The 26385-nt window shown below is 39.1% G+C and overlaps 1 protein-coding gene across 8 annotated transcripts in view; it reads left to right on the forward strand.

The window, feature by feature from the left end:
- OXR1 (oxidation resistance 1) overlaps positions 1 to 26385 on the forward strand; it is a 302655-nt gene that overhangs the window by 144440 nt on the left and 131830 nt on the right. For 6 of the 8 annotated variants that reach the window (XM_069779895.1, XM_069779893.1, XM_069779894.1 and 3 more), the window contains one exon: positions 10034 to 10230. In XM_069779895.1, the coding sequence (XP_069635996.1) occupies positions 10034 to 10230 (197 nt within the window). Of the gene's footprint in view, positions 1 to 2455; positions 2622 to 10033; positions 10231 to 26385 lie in introns of all 8 variants that reach the window. The other 2 variants (XM_069779891.1, XM_069779892.1) reach the window with 2 other exon arrangements.

The following is a 26385-nucleotide window of genomic DNA, read 5'->3' on the forward strand; positions in this document are numbered from 1 at the left end:
CTAACCTATACTGCAAAAGTATGAAGACGCGGTATTTGTACAAATTAGATAATTTACTTGCCTAAGATAGGTACCGTTTGGCTTACAGTTTAAGTTGCTAGCCTTTGTCCCGTCTTGTCATTGACCTGTATTCAATGAAGATGGGTGGGTGCTTCCAAAGACTTCTAGGTATTAGATATTTTTTTGGTCCTAACATCTGTGTAGCATGCTGTGCCTGGTTCTTAGAAAAGTGAAACGGCAATAATGGCTTTCAGAGTGCAGCCCCATAGCTCCCATGCCTGGTGGGAAGCAGATAGCTTTGCCCAAAGGGCACTTCAAACCCCAGTGTGAGGATGAGTCTTGTGGCTCTAGGAAGAGGAGGGGAGGCTCCATTTGGGAAGGAGCATGAGAGTTTGGATGATTGCCTGTGAGATTTGTGTCTTCTGCTGCCCTGGACTGACCCCCCTCCTCAGGCCCCTGGTGTGGTGGCAGGTCACAGAGCGTGGTCTTTGCACTCTCTGCGGCATGCCCTAATGCTCAGACTAAAGATGGAGGCTCTCTTCCTTGTGGCACCTCCGGTCCGAGGAGTGGCATTCGTGGCTGCCAAGCAGCACTGTGTACAGGGCAGTGGCATGGCATGGCATGACAGGGCAGGCTGCCCAGCTGCAGGAGGAAGGCCAGACTAGTAGGTCCCCTCTTGCCTGGAGGCACTGCAGCCGATAGGCTGTTGTATCTGCCTGGGCTGAGATGCTCCTGGCTAGATCTCACTCACTGTTTATTTATTATCATTTCCCCTTTCACAAAATACCTTTACAACTCACTGAATTTTCAGTGATGAGATCAGAATGTCTTATCCCATGTATGTCCTGTGGAATAAAGATAATAATGACGTATAAACTGGGTTTATATTTTGAAAGAACTCTTTAAGTTGTTTCACTGTATACGTTTCAAGTTGTATGAGCTACCGGGCAAGGCACAAGAATGTGCAGATTTGCATTTCTGTGTCTTAGGACAAGCATATCCACAGCATGGTCTTCAAACCTGAGCTGCAGTTGCCTGCTGTGCTGATGCTTATTTGTTGAGGTGGTAGAACTAGAACACACAAATCTGTGGTATTGTAAAAGCAACCTCCTCTGCCGTCTCTTTGAGAAGTTAAAAGGCCCTTTTGCTTCCAAATTTGACTACATAAATGTATGTGTGTTATGATTGCATGTGCTGTCACAATCTCAGGAACATTAAGTGCCCAGGGACATTGCAGCTGACTTGTAAACAATTCAGAAAACAGTGAAGCCTAGGGTTGGAATCAGAAACGTAAATGCAATTGCCTAAATTAAAGGCTATAGATAAAACAGCTTTGTTGATGTATAAATTACTTGCAGTTAGCACAGAAAATAATTGATATTATGACAAAGTTAATTATATGGAAAAATGCTACGAGTTTATATGGCTTCACTGTAGGTGGAGTATTCTGTATGTCTCAGGGTATGCCATGCAGCTCCCAGATGACCGGCTACACCTGCCTCTGAAAACATTGAATTCAGTGTTTGGGATAGAGAAGATAGTAATATAGGATGTGGTCCTGCATAATATAGGATGTGTGAAAATCTCACAGTAATTTTCAGGGGAATAGGATCTGGATGCTGGATGCATAGCCTATAATAAAGAGATTTCAGAAATAGCTCCTTCTAATCAGGTGAAGTAAAGACTTTCTGTAGTGATACAACCTTAAAATAGTTTGGACAGTTTGAATCCATCCTTATAAATAAAGTTCCATTAAATTTAATGCTACAGCTTTAATGAGACAAATAAGAATGAAATTATTGTCACTTTAAAACCATAATGCAAAATTTTTTTGTGCGGAGTATGACAGAGCTGGAAATTTCAAGACCCATGCAAATTATACTAAAGTAGATTTGCATAAAGCATTGGAAGAGCTTTTGTGAAAATGGAACTAGTGGGAGTTATTTAAATAACAGTATAGCAGCTATTAACAAAATAGCAAGATTCAAAATAGTAATTTACTTTACACATCTCTTCTAAAATATGTCCAGAATCAAGATAACTGTCAGCAAATAGTACAGCATTACAACCCACCCTCTCAAAATCCTGAAAGAAAAGATCAAGAAATTCTCATCCCTGACAAAACACACACCCTAGTTGCAAAGTGTATTACTTCCACCATGTGAAACAGCTGTAAAATATTACACAGCCATGGTGAAGCCATATGATCTCGAGCTCTTAATCTTTACAAAAGCTTAGGCAGGAAAAAAGCATGAATTGTATTTGCTGTGACTATGAGAGTTACATTATGTATTTAGCATGACTGCTGCCATCTTCCTCTCCATCATCATCACCACCTCCCTCCCCACTACTGCCATGCCTCATCCTCCTGTGAATGCACATCTCCAGGCCCATCTGTGGTGTGTAGAGCACTCTGACTCCTTTGCCCGCGGACTCACTAACGCTTCTCTCCCAGGCAGTGAGAATGCCTTGTCACACTTGAACCACAAGTGGATTCTGGATACTCCCGCTTGGAGTTCATGGATGTAACCTGGCAGCAACCAATCTATATGTCTTCTGTAAATGGTCCTCCAAGGGTTTACCTGTAGCAGTGCTGTCATGCTCCCAGGAATAATCACAAGGTTTGTGTTCATTTTCATAAGTCTTTCTTTGGTGATGTGCCCCTGAAACACAAGGCGCCAGCATTGTCTATAGATCTTGTTAAAAGGGTGTGGGTTGCCTGTTCCACACATCACAAAACCAATTTTTCAATCACTTAGATACTCTTCATCTTTTCCCCTGAAGCCTGGTGGAAACTTCTGGTTTGGCATTGTCTTTTCTTACAGAATGAGGGATGGTGGCCATTTTTCTGCATGTGCTGGGACCACTTCATAAGGATGACTGGGAAGTGGAGAGAGGGTGGTTTTGGTTTGCTTTCTGGTACTCTGATGGTTAACAACTGTTGTGTCTCTAATTTGCATGGTAATTTTTGGTAGTGTGTAAAGGAACAAAAAAGAGTGTTCTGTATGCTTGTTCTACATGCTCAAATACATATGCTGGGGGTATAGAGCAAAATATGATGTTGAAGTGCCACTTTTTTTTTTGGACGTAGCCCTTGTGCCTGCAGTGTTTTCTTTCCTGAAGCTGGGCTGAATGTTGCATTGTTGATACATACCTGCCGCTTTGAATTGCTTTTTGGGCTGTGTAGGTGTGATTTCATTCCTAATCCTTTCATAATGCCACCCGTGTGAAGGTCATCTTGTTCTTGTTTTCTGCTATCAAATGATCTCATAAGCTGCTTGCATTATCAGAAAACTCTGCTGCATGATCAACATGTGAAATAACAGTCTGAAGGGCTTTTCTGTGGGTTTTTTTGTTTTGTTTGTTTACTGACAGACATTGATTTTACTGGTGTTCTATTTTCCAGCTGCTTTGTGGTAATTGGTTTTGTTTCCCTCTGCAATTCATAATGTCCAGTTCAGATTTGAATTGCAAGTATGTTGCACTTGGTTCTGTTTAGTACTTACATAGTAGTGGATACTTAGGGATAATATGAGAGATGGAGCATGCATTGAGTGGCTCTTTCCACGTGAAACCCCTCCACCTTCCCACAATCCTTGGCTCAAGGAATTTTTTTGCTGAAGTACCTGCATGCTTCACAGCCCCTAAATGGATGTTTTCTGCCTGACCTGTGTCATTTTTTTTTGTACTGAGCGATACTCCTAGCCTGCACAATTATTTCCGTCATGCAATTATATACCATTTAAAGAAGTACTTCTTTGTGTTCGTTTTAAACTTGCGGCTTGCCTTCATTTGATGCTTCTTAAATCTCCGGCAGTGTAAAACCATTTGCCACTCCCCTTTCCCATGGCTGATGGTTGTAGAGGTCCCTGCGCGGGTCCCCCGCCGGCGGCTCCTTCCCCCAGTCTGTTTTGTGTCACGCTGTGAGGAACCAACTCATCATCATCTCGGGTGTTTTTTGTCCATATCAGTCTAATCCTGCTATCTTCTTTTTGGGAGGGGATAGCCAGAGCTGCAGGTGGTGTTCAAGAGCACTGAACAAAAGATTTTCCAAGTGCCCTCCGTGGCACTGCCTCACGCTGCAAGCGTGCAGAAGGAGCCTCAGGCAGTAAATGGAGCCTGACTGCAGACCACAAGCCTTTTACCTGATCCCTCCGAATTGCCACAGCAGCCAAAAAGTGTCGGCCATGTGCAAATGCAGATTTGTGTGGAGGTTGGGGGGCACAGTGTGTCCACAGGGGAATAAAGTAACTGTTTTGGGGGCTAGTCTGTGCAGATGCCGGGGGGCGTTGGCCTTTTCCTGTGTTTAGGTTGTCAGATCTTTGCAGTGCTGTGTTGAAAACAGAAGTTTACTTTTTTCCAGAATCAGATAAATCCTGGCTGTCGGCATCAGTTTAAATCACATTTTTTGCTACAAAGAAATCAAATTCATAACCAGCTCTTCTGGGCATTCAAAAATACTAAATGCATCTCTGAAGAAAAAGCATCACTCTTCAGATGAATGATTTTGCTTCTCCTATTAAGTGTGTAGTAAAATCTCTGCGATAGTCACAAGGGGTACAGGGAGGGTTTTTGTATTCAGTAGATAAGAATAAGCTAGGCTTTCCTCCAAATCTTTGTTGCAGTAAGGGATTTTTACTTAGAAATTCACAAAGACTGAATTGTACAGATTCCCAGCCCCTGGGATGCTTCGTATGGTTGTTTGTTTCCACCATAAATGGTTTAAATGCCTTTTTTCTTCCTTTTCTTTCAGACTGGACTGCCAGCCATGCTTGTTTTAGGTGCTTTCAAGATCTTTTTAGAAATAATGCCTTATTTTTTTTCCATGCTGCTTTACAGAAATTCAGTTTGCAATTGTAACATGAAAAAGTGTATGGATTGTATTAGGAATGGAATAGGTTTGTGATAGTGAATGCCAGGGCTGAAATTCTAATGCTCTTTAAATCTGTAGCAGACTTCCCAGGGAATTCACTAGCCCCAGGATTTCAGGACTTGCCATATGTATGGACTGCCCAGAGCACTTGGTGGTCGATGCCCAAACACCCAACCACCCCACCACATTTTCTCTTTGAGGGAAATGGTAAGAATCTGTTCAAAGTGACCCATTCCTGGGAGGTGCTGCTGGGGAGTGCAGGACACCAGCTGGTCAGGAGGAGGTAAAAGCTGGAGCCATCTGTTAGGCTGTTTCTAAAATGCAGTAGAAAACTTTGCAGTTGTATGCAGAGGATGTAAAGAGAAATAAAGCACAAGTTCAAAAACTAGTCAGTGTATCTACCTGCAGGTATGTCATATCACACAGCTTGGAGATGCACATTCCTCCTGGATTAGCTAAATGAGCAAATCCTCTGCGAGCGGCAACTGGCAGGATGCTGAGAGGCAGATCTGGGGTTTGTGCCTCTGTCCGGTAGGTTACAGGTACCGAGGAGTGACTATATAGAAGGTCTTGGTCGGAGTTACTGGGGTGAGCAACATCTGTTCTAGGAAAATACAGTGAGATATAAATGGAGCAAATGGGGGTTTAATGGGTCATTAGCAATAGTACAATTGAATTACACAAATGGGTGTGTGAAATGTATGTTTGAACAGGGCTATCTAAAACTGAGGTGCTGCTCGGCCATGTTCCAAGCAAACACGGCATTTCCAGATCCAGTCAGCAGCAGCTGAATAACTCCTCTTCTGGCCCTGCTTGAATTTTGACCCAGGGTGGGTTGTCTCAATTAATTGTCAACAATTGGGCCTTCATAGTCATTCCATGTTAGCTTCTCCTCTGAACTTACCGTTTTTGCTGTGAAGGTGCCTGTCTGTTGTAACACCCAAGAGAGCACAACCATATTTCACAGAAGCTGCTAGTAGCCAGAAGACAACAGTAGTGACCAGCTTGGGGTTTCATACCTCTCAAAGGCTGTAGATTTTTCTTTTTTTGTTGAATAGTTTCTCCCTCCCCTGGAGCTCCTATAATTTAAGGATAGCTGCAGAAAAAAGAAATTTTTGCCCCTTCTACTTAGATCTCAGTCAAGTTAGGACTTTGTCCTTGACATCAGATATGTATTTCCAAGCCCGACTAGTGCAGTGCTGACTTTGAAATCCTCACTGGCATGCTGTCTGCTGGCTGTTTGCAGCAACGTCATTTTGGGTCACACCAGGCAATATTGAAAGACCTGTGTTGTCCGTTGTTGAAAACTGAGTTGAAGGCTGCTACAGAATACATAGAGTAAAAGATAAAAAAGATTTGCCACAGTATTTCTTATATCTTTTATTTATTTTTCTACAAGCAGACAGCCTGAAACAAAGCAAGAACAAGGAATGTGATCCCAAGGCATTTCATGTTCAGATTCCTTTCTGTCAAAGAATAAATCTTGTTTCAGCCCAGCTGTGCAGCTCTAATATAAAAAACCAAAACCAAGTGCAGCACAAAGCTAGTGATAAAGCAGAGTGCTGGAAAAGGGTCAGGCTTACAATGAATTCATTCTCTTGGCTTCAGAACAAACACAGAACTCAGGCTTTCTTTGCAAGGCATGGTGGTCTAGTGAAGATGCAGTTGAAAGACTGCAGAGTTTTTACAAACTATTTGCCAGCCATGGCTGTATCAATATACAGTTCAGGTGGGCTGAAGGAAGATGCATTTGAGTAAGTTGCTTGTTTTTGTCAAGTCATTCCGATAAAATTGTGTCCTTACTTGAACCTGTGTCCTACTCAGCTGACCCTGTTATCACAGAATCTGGATTAAATCAGACCCTGTATCTTTCTTTTTTTCCTGGCAGCAAGAGCACTGTCACCATGGTCCCTCAAGAACAGTTTGGCAGTATTATGTGTACTTGCTTGTCTTTCATACTCCTGTTCTTTAATTTTAGTACTCGAGTACCTATGAGTCTGCAAGTCTTACATGTAAATTATTCTGGATTGCAAGAGTAGATAACTTTTGGACATTAATTTGCTATAGGCATTTCAACTGAGTCTTTTATTAATTGTAAGTCACCTGAAAAAGGCAATGTGACATTTTTACTGCTCAGATGACAGGTATTGTCCCTTTATTCCTATGTGATTCTAGGTGAATAGACACAGTATATTTGTAACAACAATCTGGCATTCCCCACAGTGAAGCAAGCTATTTTATTAGCTGCCTCCACACTGTAATTCACAGCTTTATTAATTGCACTGTCCTTCAGACAGCCTTGGTAGCGAAGAATGTGTTCATAACATAGTTGAGAATATAAATCATAAAGGTATTTTTCAATTTGTATAATTTATTTCAACTCACCTGCTGTCTGTCTTCCTCTGGGGCAGAGCATAGAAATGCATAATGCAGGACATATGTACACTTATCGATCTTTAGGCCTCACTTGCCTTGGTTTGAGATTAGGGAGGTACTAAACACTTTGTAGTTGCTTTGCCCAAAACTGTTTTGCACAACACAGAAGCAAGACTGTAATCACAGTGGAAGCTTTGGTCTGAAGTAGAGTATTACTTTTTGAAAACTAGTGATTTTCTTCCCAAAAGTCATCCTTTAAATCTTCAAAGATTTCAAGTGGTAAGGAATTGTAGAGACTTTTTATATCACCTGAAATATGGCACATTCAACAACGTAGCAGAATTTAACATCATAATGGAACACCATTTCACTGTTAATGAGTCAACAAAATACTCCAATCTTCATTTTAGGTAAATACATTTGACCAGCTGTAGGCTTAAAGCTAGAACTGCTTAAAACAAGGTCTCAGTTTCTGGAGCATCATTTCAAACAGCAGAGCTTTCTTTTCTTCTCACACAATGTTTACTCAGAGAGGATGCCCTGTCCAGTCTTACCTTGATTTTCCTATGTATCAGTGCTAATAGAAGTATTCAGTTAGTTCATCCCAAGCTGTTCAGGATGGTGTCCCCACCGACTCCATATATGGGTCCATCAACCAAGGTCCTCAAAGTAGAGATAGTTTTATCATGGAGGCAAGTGGGTCTTCCCATATCTGTAGGGCTCTTGGAACAGCAGGAGCTAATGTAAGCAGCTGGTATATATGGAGTAGTAGTTGTTTCTCATAATGCCACACTTAAAAGTCATTAGAATAAGCTGTTGTGGCTACTGTATGCTGAAATGAACACAGTGCATAGTTAAACCAGATGAGTTTGGGAGTAATTAAGGACAAACCAAGAAAAATAACTCCAAGAGCTAAAAAAGGTGCGTCATTTAACTCAGGAAACCCGTAAAACAGAGGTTGCTGGAGGCTGAAGCGGTATCGTGGGGGAGGTAGCACTGTACACCTGCCTGTAGTCTTTCCATTGATGGAGCTGTTAGAGACAAGACATTTGTCTAGATGAACATCTGCTTTGACCCAGTACAGCCTTTCTTATATGTAGGAGGGATAAAGATCCCTGTCATCCTGAACTGTTTGTGCAGAGGCTTTGGAGACGAGGAGTGTTGCTTCAGACACAAGACACCCTGGGCCAGTCTAGGGAAAAGGTTACAATGGAAGTAGTCTTTCTCATTGGACTACACAGAAGTTAATTTCTAACTGCTAACTTTCTAACTGCTAGTCCTTTCCCTGGACTAGCAATGCCCCATATGAGTATAGTAATTTCACCTTCATAGTGTCATTCATAAAATGCTACATACACGTTATACTTTATCTTCTAGAGCTTGATCATGACCTGAATATTTTCCAGTCTACTAATAGCAGTAATTATTATTACGATATTTAATCAGTTAATCTCTTAAACTAGCAGATTCCATTCTCAGTGCAGGAATCCATGCTGTTTAATTGCAGCCAATACATGGAGAAAATATTTTAAAAATAAGGAAACACAGAGTTAAGAGGGAGGCTGCATAGCATTAAATTGTTACCCTAATAGAATTATCCTTTGGCATTACAGAACTTTATCATTTTACTTCACTTGCTTCAAAATTTCAGAATTATTATGTTCCCTTCATCTCAAATCAATTTCTCACTGCAATGCCATAAACCTCTTTTATTTCCAGGATCAAATCATCTAGTCAACTATATACATTTATAGAGACTTAATTTAAGAAAAGTGTTGACAAAATCCAATGTGTATGTAGTGAGATTCATCATAACAGAGCATTGTCTCTGTTCAATAAATCTAGTAGCATAATAACTTCTATTTTATGTTGCTAGGGGTAGAGGAGATGCCAGAACTACGGTGATTCAGTGATGGGAGTGTACTCACCATGACTCTGAAGTAGGATTTGAGAGATTTTCTAAGTCTCTCTCCTGCAGAACTCTGATAAAATGACTAAATTTAGGGAGGAGTGGAAAGCAATAATGTCATTTGCCTTGACTTTAGCAAGACTTTTGACACTGTCTCTCACAATATACTTGTACCCAAGTTATGATGTTATGTCTGGATGTGTGGACAACTAGATGGGTAAAAAATTGTTTGGTTGGTTGGGCTCAGAGGATAGTGGTTAATAAATCGTACTCTACCTGGATGCCAGTAATGAGTTGAGTAACACTGATTTCTTCTGCAGGACAGAGAATTTCTTTTCCTCTGTCCACTGCTGTTGCAGTGCACAAAATGGTACCTGGGGTTAGTGGGATTCTTGAGTTTCGGTGAGAAACAACACTTTGAAACTATTGCAGAATGAGAAGTGCAGTAGAGCTACGTCTGAATTCAGAAGATTGTAAGTCAGTTCTTTTCTCTTGGGTCTTTCAGCAACTTTGTGCAAATGATTTAATTTCTTTGTACTCCCCTCGTCTGTGGAAGCTTGAGCCAGGCAACTTAAAGATAGGTTAGTTGTTGGCAGCTAATCTCTGAAATAGATTAGGGACTGATCCTTCAAACAGCTCAGCAGGCTGATCTGAGGGCAGTTTACCATTTGTAGCTACATGTGAGATGGAAGCACTGTAACTGATTTCGCAGGGCTGAAAGGAGAAATTAATATAAGGCCTAATTTATCACTGCTGTTCTGTGTTCTGCTACGACATGAACAAATTGTTATACAATGAATATATTGCTGTTGTTCTACATAATCTAGGTATAGAATGATGATTAGTAATACCTTACTGCCTTAAATTGCCTTTAGATTAAAGAAAAAGTCCCAGTCGGTGGATATTAGTGGGCCAGGATGCAACCCAGTGGCAGCTGAAGCTCAGACACCTCAGCCCAGTAAATCTTTGCTTGCCACTAAGACAGCTACTTCTGAGGAGGAACAGAACAACACTGCGAACACCCAAAGGCGCAATCCACGGAGGAGTGAATTGAAGAGATATTACACCATTGGTGAGTTTTCTTTCACAGAAAAAATGTAATATACTTACTAAAAAGGCAAGGTCTTCCTGTTTATTTCTGGTTTATTTCTTTTGGTTAGTTGCAGTTAGCTACTAAGATTACAAATGCCCACAGCGAGCATTAAGATGTCATATCTTAATGCTGATGTCAAACTACCCTGAAGAATTAACCTGCTTTATTTATTTTGCACCATTTACAAGAATACTTTCTTCTGCCTTTTTTTTTTTTTTCCGTAAGATCAAGTATTGAAGAAAGCATAAAAGCAGTTTTGGGAGGAAGGATATAGGAGGAACATAATCGCTTTTGACTATGGATTGCATCAGAGCTTTGGCAGAGATTGTTTAGAAGGCTCTGGTTAGAAAGGATTTCCAGTTTCGAGAGGGAGGAGACCTGCTGAGTGTGAACAATTAATTGAGGAGGTTTCTGGGTATCTCTCTGGATATTTTGGTTTTCTGGATATTCCTTTGGGATTTCAGCACCTACATGATTCTTATAAAACCATCTTAGACACCCTAGAAGATGCTTCATAACTTGCTTCCCCATAAATCATTTCAGGACTGGGCCTGACTGATTCTTTTGGCAACATTTTGGTCCTTACCCGATTAACACTGAGGGGAGAGTGACCTTGTAGTGTTCATGCCGGATTCATTAGCGCTTGTGAGAGGGAGATGTGCTAATGGGATTAGTACAAACAAGAGGGATGGATGCTAATGCTGTGCTTTGAAGAGCCAAAATGTCAGTAGATTTAAGAAAAAGAAGTTATATATTTTAATTGTGTGTTTGTGTGCTGTTGAATTATTGCAGTATAATGTGATCATTTCTTCTGTTCCAAGGTAACTATTTGTGTGTCTTTAACTTGTCTAAAAGGTAAAGAAAAATGTGTTGCCTCAAACATCTTTCACTGTGTTATGTCTGAATCCTTGAAGTTGGCTGTCATCATAAGTTATGTTGTTTTTAAAGAAGGAAACTGCATTAGCAATCTACACATTTTAATAATGAAGGCTGTATTTTAAGTCATGAATGATTGTACGTGTTTGCATTTTTTTATGCCCTACATTCAAATTGGGCTGCACAACTGCCTTCTGAAAACTCACAGAAGTTTCTATTATCACTCAATCCTGTCTACCCCAAAATAAATAAAAATGAGGCAAAGTGAAGGCATTGATGGGTTCATCATTTGCATAAGAGTAATAATGAAAGTAGAAATCCACCACATCATCAAAATGAATTCTTAATCTAACTCAGGATTAAGAAATATTATTGGTAAATTGACAATAGTTGAATGTTCTTCTGTGATCACCCAAACCACAGTCTGTTTATGGAAGCACAGATTCAGGTTTGCATTTATCTACTTGTTAAATTTGACTCACCTGCATTTTCGTTTGGGAACCTTTACAAATTCCTTATAATGTGAACTCCATCAATGTTAGTAACCTAGATGTGCTTCTAGTGATCACAAGGTCTGCGCACTAGTTGCTCAGGGTCTAACTTCAGTGCTGGAATAACAATGTTGTTCATACATTTGATTAATTTGTTTGAATATTGTGCAGCACTTGATTTGACAGACTTGTTGACTGGAAAAGACCTCTGAAGGTTATATAGTCTGGTGTCCTGTTTGAAGTGGAGCTTCAGCCAACACTAGATCAACTAGATCAGAACAGCCAAAGCTTTGTCTTGCCAAGTCTTGACAGTCTCCAGGGGTGGATACCCCACAGCCTCTCTGTGTGTCGTGCTGCAACATGGACAGCGTGTCCATAGACAACAGCGTTCATGGGCAGCTTGCCCATAAACAGTTGCTAACATTTATGAACAACAGTTGTAGACCCTGGGGAACAGACCACAGAAAGTGGTCAAACTTACTTACATATTTTTTCTTAAATATCATCTTCCACTATCCTTGTACAGAGTAGTGGGCGAGGTGGCCTGGCTGGACTGACCCAGTACAGGAGATGTGTTGGTTTTATGTTCTTATACATGCAGACTTGTCTATGTGAGTTGCCTAAATCACAAGGAATAAGTTGCTAGAGCCAGTATTACTGAATACCACAGAATGTTTAAATTTTGCTGACAGGCGAATTGAAGAAACAAGAGTTTCTCTGTATCTTCACAAATGTTTAATGGCACATGTTCCTGAATATTGTGAAATTGAAAGGTTTAATCTTGGACAGCACAGTACTGATACCAGATGAACACGTTTACTGTACCGGCTGAATTGTTCTGATACTGAGTCTATGGCTTTGATAACCCGAGAGAAACAATAATTACCTTCCTAGAGATCCCATCAACTTCAGCATACTCTAAGTTATGACCTATGTCACCCCTTGATTTAAAAGTCATTTTCTATGACTTGTCTCAAAAATTATGTCTAATAGTCAAAGTCTAATCAAATAGTTTGTTACTTTCTGAGGATAAATGTACTGACATACCTGCAATGGGCTGGGACTCTAAAATAGAAAAATACCGGATTCTAGTGAAGTTTTGTGTACAGTTGTCTGTTAAATAGCTTAAACAAGCACATAGACCTGTTGCTGACCTAATACAATTACACAGGGGTTTACCTTGTTTTGCCCTTGTTTGCATGTTGTTCTCTACTAAAAGCAATCTGTGTCCAAGATCGAGCAACATGAACTAATCATGACTCTGATAAACAGATTAAGAAAATGTGTTAGAAAACTAATGCTCTCAGCTGGCTTTGCTTCTTTTGTTTTAAAATTAGTATTCTGTTACATTAATCTCAGATCAAACTGGCAAATGACAGTGTTTATGGTAGTGACTAATGGAGCTTGAGCAAACAAATGCCAGTTGTATTTTGTGTTACTCTCATTTTCCTTAAAAACTTATTTTCAGTAATTATTATGATCTTCAAGGTACTTTATAGGTATGAGAACTGAGTTCAAATCTGGGTATATAAAAGAAGTATGACTTCTATATTTAGACGTGTACATATAGGCAGTTTATATGTTTTAAAATGTAAATGTCAGGATCACATTGCCTATTAAAACTTAACTTTAAGGCCTAGCTGGATTTGTTAATGGCTGCCCACTTTATCGAATAGCCATGCAGCTTAAAATTACATATAAAGAAATGTGTAACCAGCTTTACTTTATCAACTCATGGAAAGAGTAAAATCAAAATTATTTTAAAAATATGGGGTTTTTTATTTGGCTATGCAGAAAGCACTTTGGAGATCTTTATATAAATCTCACCCTGCTTTGCAGACCCAAAGACATGTGAGTCTTACACTCACATGCTTTGCAGAAGAAATTGTAGCAGCTTGAGTATGCTTGCAGCTACCGTGAGCAGATAAAGGCAGTTGTCTATCAGACTTGTTTTCCTAAATACTCTGTAGCATCAGAATATTTTTTGATTTTTTGTGTCACCTTATTTGTACACAGATTTACCTCAGACCTTTCGAAGTTGAATGTGTAATGAGGAAGGGATATCCTGGTAATTCCAAGAGATTTTAAAATTTCATCAGCACTGCTCCTACTTTAGAGAGCTATCCACAGGGTATTTATTTTACATTTCATCTTTCCCACAGACTGCATCATAGATGCTTCCCAAACTTAATGAGTGCAGCTGCACTTTTTAAAAGTGGGGAAAAAGAAGTAGGTAAGAGAGAGAACTGAGAGGAATAGGCAATGGGGAACAAGTTGTGTGCTCGGATGAAATGAAACAGAAAATGGAGAGTCAGTGAGGGGGAGAAATAACTCTTCCATATGGCAGGCTCAGCAGGCAGGAAGGCTCCTGCACCTCCAGTGCTGAACTGGTGTGAAAAAATTGAGTGGGAACTCCTAGATTAATAAGGCAAGTGTAGGAAAAACAGTCTGCATGGTGGGTTGGATGAAGTTTTTTGGAGAACTCTAGAAACAGCACCCAAGACACTGAAAAATAAAAACCTAAAATTAGACTTTTTAGATGCTTCAGGCACTTAGAAATTCAGGCCACATATTTCTGAAGTGCTTATTGTTGAGCAACTCCCTCAAAAGAGAAAAAGAAGGTATCTGGGTCTTCAGCACTCTAAAAAGTAGGCTGGAATGTTACACAATGGAGAATTATATGGGTAACCTGAATGAAAGCAGTAAGCCTGTATCAGCTTAATGCCATGACCAGGCTACAGCCAGCTCTTCTTAGCTGGCTTGCACTTAGCCCAGGTGCAGCGTCACAGCTGTGTTGCTTGTAGGACCCAGCTGAAGGGTTGTAGGACCATACTTCAAGGTACGATGCCTCAGGATATATGTTTAGCAATTTATTAAAGTGACTGACGTAGCTAATGTTGTTACCCTATAAAGACATGCACTTGAGATGTATCCATCCTCTGGTTCTCATTAAGCCATGAAAGCCTGATGTATAGTGCTTAGATACCTCTAAGGGGTATACCCAGTAGACTATCTACCTAGTAACCCTGGTTTTGTAGATGTAAAAGGCTTCTTTTGTTCTATTTGTCATTAAAATGAAACTGCAGCACTGATATAGAGCAAATACATTATTTAAAAATAAGATGGTTGCATGAATATATTTTCCTGATTCTAGGAATCGGGCAGAAGAAATCATGAAGCAGGACAGTAGTTCACGCTAGAAAACATTGTTGGAGTACAGTGTGGTGGGGAGAGGAGGAATGCAGCAATTTTTATTAACTGTTCTAATAAAAGCCTTAATGCAAGTGTTGCTGTACAGGCTTCTGCTAGCACAGCTTATTTCATTTAGAAGACAACTATCAACTGTCTCAGGAGGCATCTTTTGTTGGTATAGCCTCTGTCATCAGTGGAAGGTATTGCTGCTACAGCTACACACACTTCGTAGTTTAGACAGAATGCATGAGTATGTGTATGTGTACATAGTACACAACATGAGGACACTTGGGAAATACTAATTGCCAAAGTTCCCTTCACTCCAGTGTTCATTTTTTAAAAATCTATTTCATGTTCCACTTGTAAAAAAAAAAAGTAGGAACACGCCCTTGTCTTCTCAAATCTCTCTTGCAAATAAGGTCAGCAGAAATCTTAATGGAGAAAATATTTTCTTCTAGCTTGACCTGGCCAAATTAGTACTCTACACTTGTATAGTCCTTGAATATTGACATGTTACCTATTCGGAGTAGTGGAATTAACTGATATAAAATCAGTGTGGAAGAGAAATGAAGCTTTTGGTATAAGCAACTCTGAATAAATACATATTAATTGACTGCATTTCCAAAACAAGTGTCTGGTAGCTAATGCCAAAGTGATAAATAGGAAAAAACAGACTTTCCTATGGGCAAGTAGTCTTGTTTGTAAGAAAGTTTCAGTGGGTAGTCACTTTAAATTTAGTTGGGATTAGTTTAGTCAGTACTACTAATTTAGTACTTCAAAATGTATGGATCTTCCAAAGAATTTAATGGCATATAAATGTAAGTAATGACTGGTCACAAGAATTATTATTCATTCACAAAACAGTAGAAGAAAGTGTTTGTAGAGTGATAGAGAGTATAATAGAGAAGATTTTATGGGGAAACCTAAAAAAAAAATCTTTTTTTCAAGTGATTAATAAGTCATAGTCTGTTCCTCCTGCTATGAAAGGGAGAACTAAATGAAAACTGATCAGCTACTATTTAGTGGATATAATTATACCTAACCCTTGTGCTATATGCTTTCAAGTGAGTCCATTTAAGTCATTACTTTTACAATTATTTGGAAGCATTAATAAATATCATATTGTTTACTTGTGCAGTCGATTCACTTTCTTTCTGTTTACATACATTCCAGGCTGCTTCCATAAAATTATTACTTGCTTTAAACTATGTCAGAGCTACCAGATTAAGTGTGAATTCATCCACATTTATTACTACATTTATATGGTGTCACACTATCTGTTAAATATAAAATTGTTATGCGGAACTAACATCAGTTCAAGTGGTGATTTCATATGTCAGAGATCTCTTATCCTGATGGAGCTTTGTCACTCATACACCAGCTTAGCCATTTTGGAGAGCCAGTGTGAGAGAGCCATCGACCATTGGTCAAACATCACAGTGAATCTGCTGTTGGACTCAAAACTGGAAAAGGAGAACATCATTGCACCTGAAAATATACTCTCATTTACAGTCAAGCTGAGAATCTTATGGGGTTTATCTCATGGGACTACTTGCTATTGTAGTCACTGATTAAAAACAAAGTTAGGGGGCTGCCTCTTGCCTTCTCCTCTAAAAAAAGCATAAAACTTATTTGAAGGGCTGGCATTGTGGCTGTTTCTTTTTTAGTGCTCAAATCCCTTCCTGCTCTGAGAGATTTTATTTAGGATGCTCTAGACATATCTTGTTCCTTTTAGGGGACATGATCTGATAATAATTGGTGTATTTGCTGTAGAGAGGTTTTCCTGCAAAGAACATTCCACTTTCTTTCCAAACAAGTCTTGAAAGGTTCTTCTTATCATTTGGCAGTTGAATATATTTGCTTCTCCTCTTTGGCAGAACTGAATGCGGTTCCTTTCTGTAGTAGCTCCTGAATATCCATTTTTTCTCCTATTTGCACAATTACCTTTTTTGTTTATTGCCACTACTAGCAAAGCATGAAACATAGGTAGGTATATTAGAAGTTGTTAGTTAGATAAGTGGTGGAGGTTGGTGCAGTATATGCTGTAAATTTGGGCTGCGTCCTCTCCCTTTTAGAGAAGGACAGATGGGAGATGAAGCTGCCAACTCTCTCAGAGGATCCAGATGCTGTTCACACACATTTGCAGAGTCTGACTCTGTCCCATTCAATGCTTTTACAATTTCCCTATTGAACACTAACTGCTTTTTGAGAAACATCATTCTGACTGCTTCCTTTCAAATACGATCTCAGAAACTTTTAGAGGGGGAGGCCATTTTCCTAGCACCTCATTACCTGTTTGTGAGTGATAAGGAAAGGGAAATAATTTGTGGAACGTGTGGATAATAAGGAAAGTGGCTTTCATAGCAACAGTAACTATGCAAAATTCTTACTCATTCACCTTTCTTGAAGATTTTTATTAGTGATTCAGATCACATAGCTACCCTGGATGAGCAAGCAAGCATTTGTTCATGTCTTTGTTTTTCTCTTTTTTAGAATTTAAAACTTGGAGCCATTAAAAGCCAGTTTTTAATGTTGTATCCTTCTTTTGTCCTTTACAGATACTCTGTGTATCCTTTGAATATAAATTATCTTTGAGCTATAGAGATAGCATCCACCAGAAGAGTGATGCTCATTAATGTCCTTTCATCTCAGCATGTCCCTTTTCTTAGCATCTGGTTTTGTTTTTAATCATATAGATTGCTATCGTATCATCTGCTGAGTCATTTTGGGCAAGAAGTATTTCAGGATTTTATAATTTCCTTGCTTTACATCAGGACAAAGCTGAAATCTTTTATCGTTCTATAGGCAAGCTACTCAACTTGCAAGATTGGCTAATAGTATGTACTCTTGGGATACTAAAATTTGAATCTCTGGGGGAGAAAAAAAAAGAAACTGATTTGACCTGTAAGGTCTGGGCTGGTAGAGGATGCATCACCTTCAGTCTCTCACTCATTGGTGGAGGCCTTCTGTATAAAGGCAAAATGACTGAAAAAAAGTACTTCATTTCTAACACCTCAAATGTGCCTTGAGCACCAGTCTTTTGAGTATTGTGAAATAGCAGAGTCTTCCTTCTAACAGTAAAAGAACAAACAAGGAAAATGTGGATTCACTGCTGAAATAGCTGGGTGATTTAGTGGTAGCAAATGTGGATAAGGCTGAGGCTTCTGAGCCTGGAGACAGCGTTCAGGGAGGACAATAATTACTGGTAGTGGGAAAGGGCTAAGTCAGGGACCTCTTGAGAAAACTCTTGAACCATAGAAGTTCGTGGGACCCAATGGGATACATATGAAGGATGCTGAAAGAGCTGGCTGAGATCATTGTGAGGCTGCTCTCTACTGTCTTTGAAAGGTCACAGAGATCATGGGAGGTCCATGATGACTGGTAAAAGGCAAATGCTGCACCCCTTTTCAAAAAGGGCAAGCAGGATTATCCAGGGAACTATAGGCTGTTCAGCCTCATTTTTAGTCCCTAGCAAAATCGTGGGGCAGATCCTCTTTGAAGCTACTTCTGGACAAGTGAAGGAGAAGGTGATTTGGAATAGCCAGTGTGGCTTTACCATGGTTAAATCATGTTTTTTGAACTTTATTGCCCTCTGGGATGAAATGAAGAGATCTGTGGATGATGGGAGACTGGTAGATACCATCAACCATTACTTTAGCAAATACCATGTTTTGTCATGGTCATCATCTTCCAGAGCATCCCCGTGTCCATGTTGGGGCATGATGGCCTAGGTGGTTGGACTACTTGATGGCTGGAAAAACTCAAAAGGCAATAGTCACCAAGATGATCAGGGGCTCTGTGAGGAAAGGCTGAGGGAGCTGGAAAAGGGAAGGATTCAGGGGGACCTTACAGCAGCCTGCCACTATCTGCAAGGAGGCTACCAAGAAGATACCTGGTAGTCTGCTCTTTGCAGTGGTGCATGGCAGAACGATGGGAGACAATTGGCCTAAATTGAAATATAAGAGGTTTAGACTTGATATAAGCAAAACTTTTTTTCCCATGGGGTGAGTCAAGCAGTGCATCAGGAGGTACAGAGAGGTTGTGTGGTCTCTGTCTTCAGAAGTTTTCAGGCCCAACAGGGTAAGGCCCTGAACAACCTGGTCTGATCTCATAGGTGACCCTGCTTTGAGCAGGTGAGTAGACTTCAGACCTCCTTCCCAGCCTGATTCAAGCTTGAAATCTGAGGAAGTGAGTTTTCCTGCACAGACAGAGGGCTGTTTCTAGCTTACCACTTTCATCAGCAGAGAACACTCTCCTCAGCCTCTTATAAGAACCCAAATTTTTCAGTCTCCATCATGGACTGCTAGGCTACATTGGTTTCTGGTTATTTTATCTGGTAAACTTCTCTATGAGAAGAGGTAGTATTATCGCACCAAAGCATCTGTTGTGATTATTCATATTTTATTAGTTCTGAAGTCAAATGTGAGGTTTCCAGACAGCTTGGTAATTCTATACAGCTAAAAAACAGTGCTAAAACTGATTATAAAAATTTGTGATTTTTTTAAATTAAGAAGTTTAAAGTAGCTGAATTCATGACCTGTTCTTTTGATTCCTCACTGTTTAAAAAAAAAAAAAAAAGGAATGTTTAATAAAAGTTCTTAAAATATCACAGAAGACCTGTTATTGCAAGGGGAGTCTGATATTTCTGTTTTAGGGATCATTTCTGTTCTTTGTTTAAGTATTATGAAAGGTATGATTTTTGGGTGTTAATCAGGGACCCAAGCTTATTGATAGTGTCAAACGTCTTGGCATATTTTTTATTTGTTCCCTTAAGCTTTCTTTAAATCCATAAAAAAGCCTGCAGAGATGGGGGGCAGGGATGGAAAAAGACATTTTGGAAAGGACCAAAGCACAAATATTGCAGGTAATCTCAGTTTGGAAAGTGACTTCCCGACCCTCTGAAGCTAACATTGAGATGGTGAAGCCAGTAGGTTTCCTTCCATACAACGTATATGTGAGCACAAAATCTAAGATCAAAGTCTGATGTTACTTGTTCTAGAATAACTACACTGAAGCAGAAGTCGGTTTGGAATACAGTGACCGAGTGGCCAAATCCCACTGATGCTGTGAATGGGTAACGCCAGACAAGCTCCAACCCTACCCGATCCTTGGTACGAGAGGCACGACCGGTCTCTGTCGCCATGAACGGTGTTTTGAATACTGCAGTTGTTTTGCAGTTGTGTCTCCCTCCCCTACAAGCAGGTTGCTTTCCTGCAGGTCTAGCAACAGCCTAATTCAAGCCATTCCTTCTGTACTGGGACAGACCCTACCCACCGTTTAATATTTCTGGGTCCTGAACATGAGGGGCTACCAAATATTTCCCAGCACATACTGGTCTCCAAACAAGCTGTTTGAAAAGCTTTCTCTTCTGCTGCCAGTTTTTTTTCTTTTTCAACTAATTTTTACCCTTTCCTGTATTCAAGCTTTCTCTTTATATTATTAGATAAATAAAAATAAGATGCCATTTTCAGGAGACAGAGATACTGGGTTAGGTTCATCTCCTGGACAGCTTGCTGTGAAGTTCCTTTTGGATTTTAACAAACTGGCTTGTTATTATGCTCTTCCCCCAAAAAACCTATGGGAACTGAGTGTTGTTGCTAAACCCTGATTTTTATCTTGGGCCAGGAAGAACAGTTGGATTTTATCCTGGAGTTATTGTACTGTTGAGCGTTCCACAATTACAGAGCATTAGTATGCACATAGGAATATGCAAAGACTTTACAAGCATAAAATATTCAACATTTATGAATAAAGCCTTTTTATAAATTTAGATACTAATTGGCCAGATATGTTCATGAAAGCTAAATAGTGGCAGCAGCCCACTATGTTTCCAATGAATCTCATTAATTAATATGCTTGAGAGATTCTTTTATTCTTTTAATTTGCAGAAGATAGAATGACAGTCTCTTTCCTCAGCCAGAGGAAATGTGGCAAGCATTACTTGTTGTAAGAGTTGTTGACTTGCAGTTTCTCAGGCACCTTAGCCATACATTTGTTTAAGAACACGTGTGACCACTTGGGTATGTAATTAGGTGCTTTTGTGATCTACCTACAGTTTAAATTATGTTTTTCCGTTTTCATTTGTAGGTAAAACAGTGCTGAGATTGGTTGTCCGATAGTTTGCCAAGTTTCTGATATTCTCACTCTGAGTAAGTCTTAGAGAAAATAGGTCCTCCGTATAGTCATTTTTGAAAACATACAACTTAAATGTACTAAGAAAATTAAAAGATGTTTTGAGAAATTGGCTTAAATTCATTCTACAAATTAAATTACAATGTTTTATCTAAGAACAAGAAACTCTCATTTTAATAAAACATGAGACACTGATTGTTCACAAGTCAAGACTTCCCAACATAGCTGCTAACGTTAACATCAGCTGGGTATTGAAAACTGCTGGGATCTCGGGGAGAAACCGTAGCCAGTGTGAACCCGGAGAAAATACTGAATGACACCACTGCTGACTTTGAGCTAACAAAAAGTCATCTAGTGGTGCAGCCCAAACTCAGCTCTAGTAGAACTTGTGGAGTTGCAACTGCATAATCCACAGCTGAGTTGGATTTGATAGTTTTTAGTTAAGGTAGAGCAACTGTCTCACGTTATCTGACACTGATCTAAAACTGTACTGATTCATTGTGGGATTTTTTTTTATCAATATTAAATACACACATTCCAAATCTGATAGAAGAGGATAATATAGCAGTTGTAAAATATAAACCTTATTTCTTATTAGCAAAGATTTCATTGTCTGCTGGAAAACAAACCAAGTCAATTAAGCCAAATAGTTTGGCCTTTTTTACATACTACGTTTCTCTTTAAGGGTTACAGATGGGATTGTAACTCATCACAACTAAAAAGTATGAGAGTTAAGATAGGTAATTTGAGAAGTAAAGGGCTCACCTCAAACTCTACAGCAGTCTCTTGCAAGAGAGGAAGAATATGTTTTTCTATTACAAGGTTGTTCTGAAGGATTGGCTTTTTAAATGAGAATACATCCAGCAGAATAGCATAGTGTTAGGAATAGCATGTCCTTACTACAGTTGATTGTAACTAATCTGCCAGAAAACACTTTTTCCAATAAGCTTCGTTAATAAAGGTGGATTGGGTTCAGCTCAGTGTCTCAGTATTCACTGAACAGGGTTCCTGCATTTGATGGTCTTTTAGAAGCCCCATCTCCTTCACTATTTTAGTGCCATAAACACCATCAAATTGATTTTCTTATTTCATTTACCAGAGACAGAAAAAGCATAACTTCATTCCCTTTTGGATAGCTTGCCAATTTCTTATTCAGGGCAATAAACATTTTTCTCTACACTGGCAAGAGCAACATGCTACAAGTAAGTTCTTCTGTAATGATTTAATTTTTGTACTTTTCGGGGAGGGCGGTGCTAAATGGCAATTAGGGACAACTTGAAAACAGGATGTTTGATTTTATTTTTTAAACATGAATAGTGAAGCTGTCTTACATTGGGAGAGAACAAAAATCCTTTATTACAATTTGTATCTATATTACTTAGCAAAGAAAGGCTGAGAGATTATTTCATATGGTTGAAATCGTATGTCTGAGGGATCTATAATTCATCTGAATAAACCATGAGTTAATAAGCTTTGCTTGGATACAGGAAGAGCTAACTGATCGCAGAGTAAAGGTGTGGGAGACAAGGAGTATGCAGCACTGCAGGCATGAAGAACGTAGGGTCAGTGAAGTGCCAATACAAGAAGAAAGCAGCAAAAGGGTAGAAGTGCAAGCAAATGAGAAAGGAGCCCAGGGAGTGAGGACAAGAGGAGCTATCAAAAAGTTCACCTCAGAAGAGCTTGAATAATGATGCAGTACATCAGAAAAGCCCTGTCTCGTGCCATAATGCAATGTTCTGCTAATTAAAATCAGCCAGTGTACTTCTGATGCTTGTTCTGCTGACAACATTCCTGTCAGTGGCATTTGGTATTAAGACATTTTTAATTTTAAAGAACAGGGAGAGAATTTCTAGCTAATTTACTTTATTAGTAAAAATACAGAAATCTCATCTCAAATATACTGATAAGAAATGCTTTCCTTCAGTTATACTCTTGTGAGGGGGAAAAGGTGGCAACATTTAGCATGTTTTAGGTACCCACCCACTTGTAGACTTGATACTTGCCCCTTTTGTACTGTCAGGATGACTTAGATGTGAATAGGATGCAAAAATAGAGAGGAAAAAACCTAAATACAATTTGATTTTTAGTTGCTAGCGACTTCAGTGAGATCATGTTTTTCTAACCAACGTGTATAGTATGTATGACTGCAAAACTATGTGTAGTGGTATCTAACCTCATACACTGACAAGGAATCTGTTGCTTAACAGCACAGCCAGTGTTTCAGTTTTGAATGTTCATAAACTACCTGTAAATTAGTTTACTGTCTCTCTGCTCTGAAGTATAGGAGATGCACATTATGGTGTTTTTGTGGTTTGTTTTGGTTTGGTTTTTTTAGCACAATATATAGATTGTTCTATCTTTGCTAAAGTAAACAGTGAAAAAATATTTCTACAGATAGGACAGATTGTTAGTATTTGCAGTTATTCTTATTTTCTGGGGGTTATATTCCTTGATCTTCATGTTCATCTGCTCAATGAAACAAGTTCCCTTAAAACTATCTGCAGTAACACCATCTTTCTTCTGGTATTTATCCTACTGAAACCTCCTAGAATTCTCCTAATGCAGAAGTATCAGAAATATGAAATGTATGTTCAAATTGCTATTATTTATACCAACACCAGCCTTTAGATGTAATTTAGATATGTGTTCTTCCCAACCGTCAAGCCAACAACATGCCTGTTTGGGGAGGGCAGCTGTGTTTTTGAGTCCAAAGCAAAAACCAGGTCAGTTGGCTGCCTCCCTCCCAAACCTTCCTGCGGAGGCCCTGTGTGACCCCAAGGTAACAGCAGCACAATTTGCCTTCCTAGGAGCCGGGCACTGAAAATAGAGATTTAGAAGGCTGTCTAACAGTGCCACCAGGTGATAGCATAAAATGTAGGGTTTGCTGCTAGAATAATTCAATTCAACAATTATTTGCAGATCAACTCTGTTGTAAAGCATAAAGAGTGATTTTCCTCCCTAGGCTAGTGTATGTAGATCTTCAGACATAACTAACCAGTGTTTGCTCTAAAATCCATCACAAAGACAGTGTCTATGTATGGGGTTTTATTGGGGGCGGGGGGAGAAAAGTGGGTTGCTTTTGTGATTCTTTCCAATTTTTGTGGGTTTCAGGGAGGCATGTTCAGGTTATGGCAGAAGGATCTAGCTCTCTGAGCTTGTTTACTTCTGATACAGCACAGATGAAAGAAGAATCAGGACAATATTCTAACAAGTATCAGTCTAATGTTATTTATGGGAAACCCCAAGGCATATGGGATAAATGTTTTAATTGTTATTGATGCCAGTTTGAATCTAGGTTATTTAGCATCAAGTAATGTCATCTGAAAGCAAATTTAATGTATGTGTGATGTCTGTGATGATCCTGCTGGAGTGATTTATGCAGAAAAGTTGCTAGGAATGTGATCCCATCCTAGTGGGGAAATTCATACTAGTAAAAGAAGATATTTGCAGCTCTGAGGAGTTTGTTAGCTAACTGGTGTTAGTTGTTTGCTAACAGTCTAGACATATTAGCATAATGGAAAAGCTGTTGTCATGCAGTCTACCATCATAGCAAGAGAAAATTAAACAAACAGGAGTCCCTTACAACACAGTATATTCAGGAAGCACTGATAAAGGTAATACAGAATTATTAAAGTTTTTAAATAATTTCCTCTTTAGCTATATTCATGTTTGTTAATAAAAACAGGGTCTTCAGCTAAAGTGTAATTGGATTTCATTGCTTGAAGCAAACTGCCCCCGATGCATATCCCACTCAGGGAAATGCTGCAAGTTGCTGAATTACTGGATGGTAAGGAAGCCAATGTGTTTCCAGGTTAATACTTGTATTCCCTCTATCAGAGCTTGTTGTTTCCTACGGTGTAAGGATATAAAGAAACAGAGAACAAGTCTTCCCACTCTTGGAAGTTACATTTCTTGTTCAGGAGATGGAGGGAAGAAGATGTCTGCCTTTTTCTTTTTTTTTTTTCCATCAGCTTTAAATTCACAGCAAACAACTGATGGAAAATTATGCTTTCTTTCTGTAAGCTTCTATAAACTCTATAATTTGTGCTACATGTCTTAAAGTTTGTGAGAGTCCTTACCTGCCATTTTGTTATTTTCTGTGATTTTGGAGTGGATCCTTCTTCACCTGAAAAAGTGGGATAGTATGCAAGATAAAGGCATTCTAAAACTTCTTCCTTCTCTTAGTAAACACAGCTTGATAGAAGCATACTTTGTAAACAGCTCTAATATTTGTTGGTGGGTAGAGGTTTTAAATGTACTTTTAACTTGTATTTAAGTGACTTACTCAAAGCCATCTTCATAAGAATGGTTTTGGTCTGTTTAGGCCGTAATCCAACAAACAGTTGTAATCCCACTGCCATCAATACTGCACAAACAAGTTCAGCTCAAACTATTTAATACAGATCATTTCTGTTCGTCTTGATATGGTTTAAAATTTTTTTTCAAGAGATTTTGTTTCACTGGTGCAAGCAAGATCAGGCAATTTGCCACCACCTTTCTTAGCAGAACCCTACCAAAAAGGCTGTTGAAATCAATGAGATGATAGTTTAATTTCTTTAGAAACCAAGAGTGTGTCTTCCATTTCTGCAATCCTCTAAGTTTGTATTGAAATATACACAAATTCCTGTTCAAGTGAACTGAACTAGTCCCATGAAGTTCAAATTCAGTCACTGTGACCATGGGCTAAAATGAATGGGTAGCTTTCCTCTGTTGTATGAATGCTGATCCCCTTCATTTTCATAATGCTGACAGTACCAGCAGGTAAATTAGTTTCTTTGCAAGGCAGATTATCTGCTCTGCTGTTTTATAACATTCCTTGTTTCTGATTCCAGCTCCTATTTCTGACTACTGTCTGTGAACAACTGTACAGATAGATATATGAGGGCAGACTGTCCTAATCAGAGAAGTAAAATTTCCTGGTAAATGGCACTACTGGCAGCCTGGTAGTTTGTACCAACTAGAAATCCTAGCACAAGTCACTGAAGTTGGAAAGAAACCCCAACAGTTTCAGAGGTCACAGACATGCTCTGATACAGCCTACAATAGTATCTTCATAATAAATTATGTATGACACCAGTCAAGTTACTAGTGTTTCTTAATGGCTAGTGATTTAAGAGTTTTTCAAATGCAGCAGATATTTATACGCTGCCATCGTTTGAGGGAAGGAGAGGGTAGTTAGTGCATTCCTCATCTCAAAGGGAAATTAGCTGTTACCCAGTTAACCATTTCAAAATATCAATGCTGACAAATCTGATTATCAAATTAGATTAAATGCCTTCCATTTAACCATGTAGAATTTGTAAACGCAGCTAATTTAAAAAAAAAAAAACAAGTAAGCTTCACAAAACTTGGGGACAGATACAAAAACGTGTAATTTTTTATGTACAGTGCAAATGTATTCTACACTACTACGTTCAGTTGTGATCCCTAGGTAAATGTATAA

Source organism: Haliaeetus albicilla, chromosome 3 (genome assembly GCF_947461875.1).
Source record: "Haliaeetus albicilla chromosome 3, bHalAlb1.1, whole genome shotgun sequence".
Classification (NCBI taxonomy): domain Eukaryota; kingdom Metazoa; phylum Chordata; class Aves; order Accipitriformes; family Accipitridae; genus Haliaeetus; species Haliaeetus albicilla.